The sequence below is a fragment of the Aegilops tauschii genome, chromosome 3 (genome assembly GCF_002575655.3).
Source record: "Aegilops tauschii subsp. strangulata cultivar AL8/78 chromosome 3, Aet v6.0, whole genome shotgun sequence".
Classification (NCBI taxonomy): Eukaryota; Viridiplantae; Streptophyta; class Magnoliopsida; order Poales; family Poaceae; genus Aegilops; species Aegilops tauschii.
Window position 1 is genome coordinate 534800034 of NC_053037.3, and position 6576 is coordinate 534806609.

The window sequence follows — 6576 nt, forward strand, 5'->3', positions numbered from 1 at the left end:
TGTTGTGGTGTAGTATTTAGTTCCTCATGTATTCTTGCTCGCCGCGTTGTTGCTCGATCTATGTCGTCCGTTTTTCTATGTTCTCCTTCTTTAAAGGCTTCCTCGTCTCCATGTACCATCGTTCAGGCATGTACTTGTGATTCATGTTTTATTTGTAACTAGCAAACATGCACTTGCGTTGCAATGGAAGGAAAAAAATATCACGAGCTCATAGCCCAGTCGTCCTTCATTTGTGCTCTTTTTTCTTCGTAACACAATTGTTTATTGTTCAATCGTTCGCAACATAAATTAAACCTTTTCGCAGTATAAATGTCTATGCTCAATAGTGGCATACCAAGATTATTTAAATTTTGAAAATAGTTTTCCTTGCCAAAGTGAAATTTAGAATTTAAATTCTAAGTTGCGCAGAAAGAGACAACTGTTTTTGTTACCTCCCTAAATACGAAGACTCTGTGACCTATATATTTAATATACTCTATGTATGTATCTAAAGACCAAATGGTATCCGTTTAAAGAAAGACCAAATGGTATCCGTTTAAAGAAGACCAAACGGTAAAATAATTTCTTTCATGGAAAACTAATTTCCATTCAAAATAAATAAATTCCGAACACAAGAGAAGTCATGCAAACAAATTGGTTGTCTTCTCCTGCACGTTGGTCACAATTTGTCTTCTCCTCTACGTTTTTTTATCAACCCTGCTTGCTTTGTGGCTTCTCCCAAACAAGCCCGCTCCCACCTCCATCCGACCGCGTCTGATGGAAATGCATGTACGGGAGGCGCTCTGGCAATGGTGCAGCGCGCAAAGGAAGGAGGAGGAGACTGGGGCGAGCAGAGGACGAAGGGTGGTGGACAGGTGGTCTGCTGATGTGGACAGTGTGCATGTTGAGAGGATTGGTAATAGTGGGGATCAATTTCTTAAGAAAATAAGATTAGGTTCTTCCATAATCCAACACCTCATTATTTATTTACAAAGGAGCTTGCTAATTGTCTACGCGCTGACATACCCCCGTCCCAAAATTCTTGTCTTAGATTTGTCTAGATACGAATATATAACTACATTCGTATCTAGACAAATTTAAGACAAGAATTTTGAGACGGAGGGATATAAATCAGAATTTTTATGTATTACAGCGAGGTGGGACTACTAATTCAAAGGCGAACCCTCTTTTGTAATAGAAGCAAAAGCTAGTCGTGCTGGTTGCAACCAGCAGGAGCAATAATTCCACCTCCCTGCATTAGTTGGTATACAGATACAAGTTAGTATAGGTAGATAAATATAAAGATGGAGATAGAAATAGAGATAGAGATACCTCCCTGCATTAGTTGCTAATAGATATAAGTTAGTATAGGTAGATAAATATAAAGATATAAATAAAGATAGAGATAGAGATACCTCCCTGCATTAGTTGATATAGATATAAGTTAGTATAGGTAGATAAATATAAAGATATAAATAAAGATAGAGATATAGATAGATATCTCTATATCTCTACTACTTAAAAAGAACGTAAGGTTTCCATTTTACCTTTCTTTTCATCACCCCTTCGTCCAACCTTCCTTGTATGATAATTAAGCAACTTAATTTACTTACCTTCTGAATTAATTTCACTTTAATTTACTTGCTAAACTTTTAATAAAAAATATAAGGTAATTCATGGGCAGAATTTGATGAACATTTATTTACACAATCACACTATTACGAACAGGTAAATCACGAGCTAACGTATTAGAATATTTATATCCCGTTGCAACGCACGAGCATTGTTCTAGTAGATATAGAAGCGAGGAAAAAATCATTTTCGTGAGAGCCTACAAGAATCTCCTGTGATTATTAACCAAACACGCCATTATAATCGTGTAATAAAGAGAAGAGGATAATTCGAGGAGAAGAGGAAACATATACACCCGTGGCTGGCACACAAACACACCCAGAGTCCACGGTCAACAAGTCTGCCATATCTGGCTCTTTGCCACTTCGGTTCCCTCCACTCACCCTCCCCCTTTTCTTGCTTTAAAACGGCCAAACCCCGTTCCTCCGTAGCGCACACAAACACAGGAGTCCTCACTCATTCTCTCCACCGAGGCCAAGGGAAGGGACGAGCTGAACGGGGCGATGGCGATGGCGGCAGCGAACGGCGCCAAGGGGTTTGAGGTGCCGGAACTGGACATCAAGTTCACCAAGCTCTTCATCAATGGCCAGTTCGTCGACGCGGCTTCCGGTACGCAGAGCTTCCCTTTCTTTTCCCGCGGCGGTCGCGTAGGTGAGGGCGAGGGCAAGTCCAGCAGCAGCACCCCGACCCCCTCCGCCGGTCGTTGTCGTAGGGGAGAGACGCGAAAGAATTCTGTTAGCGGCGCTCCGATTTCCTCGCCGTTTTACCGGCCTCTCCGATCTGGAGCCCGAACTCCCCTGTAATACCGGGGAACCGGTGACCTCCCCGATCCCCTCCGTGGTCGCCTAGAGAGAGAGAGAGATGAGGGTTACCCGGGACGCCCACATCGGCGCTAGATGGTACCTGCGCGGCAGCTCCAGGGCAGGGGAGGCGGTGCTGGGCGTCCGACATGGAGAAGCGCGAGGCAGAGGAGGCGACCCGCGTAGAGGAGCGTGACCATGGAGGGCGGCCGGCGATAGGGAGTGCGAGCGCGTCGGAGAGGAGGCGCCCCGTTGCTCGTGGGAGGCGCCCCGCTGCTGTCTGCTGCTTGCGTGAGATACTGAGAGAAAGACTGAGAGACGAGAGAGAGGTAGCGGAAGCGCATGGCAATGACGACGGCGCGACGGTAGATGTGGAGCAGGGCGGGCGGGCGGCAAGCGGGGAGGATGAGCAGCGGGTGGCCAAGCTCGCAGCGCAGATCTTCTTGGACGAATAGGTAAAACACGTGCGCCCCCGAGGAGAATGCAGCGGCGCCGAGACGGCGCAGAGGACGCTCGGCGGAGACGCAGCGGTGGCCAAGGCAGGCACACACGTACAGCGCCCGCGGTGGCCAAGGCCAAGGACTAGTATACGATCAACGAGATTACGACAGATGGACGCCCGATTGATTCGGGATAATCGAGCGTGTCCGATCCGGCGAGTAACTATCCCCATGCGTGTGCATGCCGGCCCCATAGATGTCGCCAATTTCTCTTCTGCGCCCGTCCTCCCCTTTGTTGCTTGCGCTGTCCTCGGGAGTTTTTTTGTTGCTTGCGCTGTCCCGTCCTCGAGTCGACCGCCAGAGTAGCTTTTTGTAACCATGTTGTTGCTCTGATGGAATTCTTGATGGTTACACCTACGGACGTAGCTCGAGCCATGTCACCACATCTTTTTTATGGTGGGATAGGACTAACTTCGCCATCATTATCGTGGTATAAGACCACAAATAAAAATTACCGGTACTTCCACCCGACTGATAACGACGTGCCTTCAGTGATTCATCCAGCTGAACAATCATATGGCTATTTCATTTCCGTACTTTTTCTTGACTGTATTTCATTTCATTAGTTGAACACGTACGCTTATGCATACAGGCAAGACGTTCGAGACCCGGGACCCACGCACCGGCGAGGTGATCGCCAAGATCGCCGAGGGAGACAAGGCCGACATCGACCTCGCCGTGAAGGCCGCCCGCGAGGCCTTCGACAACGGCCCATGGCCCAGAATGCCCGGCTGTGTACGCACTGTAAACTCAATATGATTCGGCCCATCGATAGGCATCTTGGGCCTCGACTCCTTTCAAATGGCGGGTTCGTTTGTCTGCCGATAACTGACAATGTCTCTTTGTTTGGCGCGTGGGCAGGCAAGGGCCCGGATCATGCACAGGTTCGCGGACCTGGTGGACCAGCACGTCGAGGAGCTGGCGGCGCTGGACACGGTGGACGCCGGCAAGCTATTCCTGATGGGTAAGATGATGGACATCCCCGGAGGCGCCAACCTGCTCCGCTACTACGCCGGCGCCGCCGACAAGATCCACGGCGAGACGCTCAAGATGGCGCGCCCGCTCCACGGCTACACGCTCAAGGAGCCCGTCGGCGTCGTGGGCCACATCGTGCCATGGAACTACCCCACCACCATGTTCTTCTTCAAGGTCAGCCCCGCGCTCGCCGCCGGCTGCACCATGGTCGTCAAGCCCGCCGAGCAGACGCCCCTCTCCGCGCTCTTCTACGCCCACCTCGCCAAGGAGGCCGGCATCCCCGACGGCGTCCTCAACGTCGTGCCGGGATTCGGCCCGACGGCCGGCGCGGCCATGGCCTCTCACATGGACGTCGACAAGATCAGCTTCACGGGATCCACGGAGGTCGGGCGGCTGGTCATGCAGGCGGCGGCCATGAGCAACCTCAAGCCCGTCTCGCTGGAGCTGGGGGGCAAGTCCCCCGTCATCGTGTTTGACGACGCCGACGTTGACATGGCCGTGAACCTCGTGAACATGGCCACCTACATGAACAAGGTACTCCTGGTGCTCACCGTGTCATCTCATCTGGCTCAAGCAACAACCTCGATCAAACTCTCATAGTCTCATGCATGCACTCACGGTTTCTGCTGCTACTGTCGCATCACAGGGCGAGATCTGTGTCGCTGGCACGCGCATATACGTGCAGGAAGGGATCTACGACGCCTTTGTGAAGAAGTCGGTCGAGCTTGCCAAGAAATCGGTGGTCGGAGATCCTTTCAACCCCAACGTACATCAAGGCCCTCAGGTATTAATCCATCGACCTGACGGCATCTCTCTAATATTATGTGCTGCGCTCTCCAGAGAAGAAGGCTCTAATTAACGACCACTTTATATGCATAAATAATTTCAACAAAGGTTGACAAGGATCAATACGAGAAGGTGCTCAAGTACATCGACGTCGGTAAGAGCGAAGGCGCCACCCTGCTCACCGGAGGGAAGCCTTGCAGCGACAAGGGTTACTACATCGAGCCCACCATCTTCACCAACGTCACCGATGACATGGCGATTGCGCAAGAGGAAATCTTCGGCCCGGTCATGGCGCTCATGAAATTCAAGTAGGTGTTTGCATTTCCTCTGCCAGAACATTTGCAACCTGACAGTTGAGTCGACACACGGATGGAACCGATCTGACGGCCTGAAACTACTGGGTGTGCACTGTTTTTATTTCAGGACGGTGGAGGAGGTGATTCAGAAGGCCAACAGCACCCGGTATGGCCTGGCCGCCGGCGTGGTGACCAAGAACATCGACACCATGAACACCGTGTCGCGGTCGGTCAGGTCCGGTGTCGTCTGGGTTAACTGCTACTTCGCCTTCGACCCCGACGCCCCGTTCGGCGGCTGCAAGATGAGCGGCTTCGGCAAGGACATGGGCACGGATGCTCTCGAGAAGTACCTGCACACCAAGACGGTGGTCACTCCGCTCTACAACACGCCCTGGCTGTGATGTTGACGGACATCCGACCACAAACAGCACAGGCGAAACAAATGGGGGGAGAAGATTGCCTTTTTATATATGATTTATACAGCTGAATGCTTTTAGCTTCCTTGTGCAGTTGTACTTATTACTTTCAGATCCCCAGTCCAAGTATTAATCTCTACAAGACGAAATACTCCCAAATGTTCAGTAAGATGCTGCAGTTAGACTGAAGTGTCGATACCGTCACTCTTTCACCCGCACAAACTTGATTACCGATAAAAGTTTATAGAAGTCGCTTTGAGTCGATGATCCAAAAATATGAGTAGCCTCGAGTGATGAACATACTTGAACCGGGGATGATCCTCTAGATATGTTGGTTGTTGAATCACAAGAATTTCACCACAAATGTCAAGGAAAGATTCCAACACCAAAAAGAATCAAACGAACAAAAATAACATGCCGCAATAACATAAATTCGTCATATCTAAATAATTAGACCTGTGATGACACAAACCTCTATCTCCATTGCAGCGCAAAAAAAAAAGAACACGAATATATTTATTTGAAAAATACCAAGATCCCCTCTAGATAATGACAAAAACACAAATCTCTTAAAGATCCAAGGTCCCCCACCTCTCAGCGCTTAGATGCCAGTCAGAGACGAGGGGACCGAAGGGGGAGCTCCTATTTGGCACAATGCATGTTGAAAACCAGCCAACGCGCAGCCACCGCTACCCCGCACATCCTTTTGGGCCGGCCCATCCGCGGGGTGGGAAGCCCCCTGATTTTTCATTTCGTACTTTAGCTTTTTTGTTCTTTCTTTGCATTTTTATTGCTTAAAAATAATTCAGATTAAAAATTGTAGACTTTTTAATAAAATTCGAGAAAAATCATAAAATGTTCATGAATTCAAAAACTGTTTATGATTTTGAAATATATCAGGGAATAAAAAATGTTCATGATTTAAAAAAAATGTTCGTGTATTAAAAAAGTGTTCGTGAATTTCAGAAAATGTTTGCCCATTGAAAAATGTTCATAATTTTTTTAAAACATCTTAAAAAATAATATGTTTGCTAATATCATGAGTGCTACCAAAGTTTTTAAAAATAAATCATCAATTCAAAAAATGCTAATCGGTCAAATTGTTTATGCATTTAAAAAATGTCCATCAAAACATAAAAATCTTCATGAATTAAAAAAATGTTCGTTGATTCAAAAATTATTTATGAGTTCC

At 48.0% G+C, this 6576-nt stretch overlaps 1 protein-coding gene across 1 annotated transcript; it reads left to right on the top strand.

Annotated features, from left to right (window-relative positions):
• The first annotated feature begins 1931 nt into the window (after positions 1-1931).
• Positions 1932-5533, top strand: LOC109740782 (aldehyde dehydrogenase family 2 member C4). The gene is made up of 6 exons (XM_020299829.3): positions 1932-2220; positions 3504-3646; positions 3773-4420; positions 4533-4670; positions 4781-4980; positions 5096-5533. The coding sequence occupies exons 1-6, from the start codon at positions 2115-2117 to the stop codon at positions 5367-5369; spliced, it is 1509 nt and encodes a 502-aa protein (XP_020155418.1). The 5' UTR covers positions 1932-2114; the 3' UTR covers positions 5370-5533.
• Positions 5534-6576: the final 1043 nt, after the last annotated feature.

Bases quoted from the DNA above. Each gene is read 5' to 3' on its own strand.
- LOC109740782 (XM_020299829.3), top strand. From the start codon at position 2,115: ATGGCGATGGCGGCAGCGAACGGCGCCAAGGGGTTTGAGGTGCCGGAA. The intron at 3,647-3,772 runs GTACGCACTGTA...GCGCGTGGGCAG, and splicing joins GGCCCAGAATGCCCGGCTGT to GCAAGGGCCCGGATCATGCA. The intron at 4,421-4,532 runs GTACTCCTGGTG...GTCGCATCACAG, and splicing joins TGGCCACCTACATGAACAAG to GGCGAGATCTGTGTCGCTGG.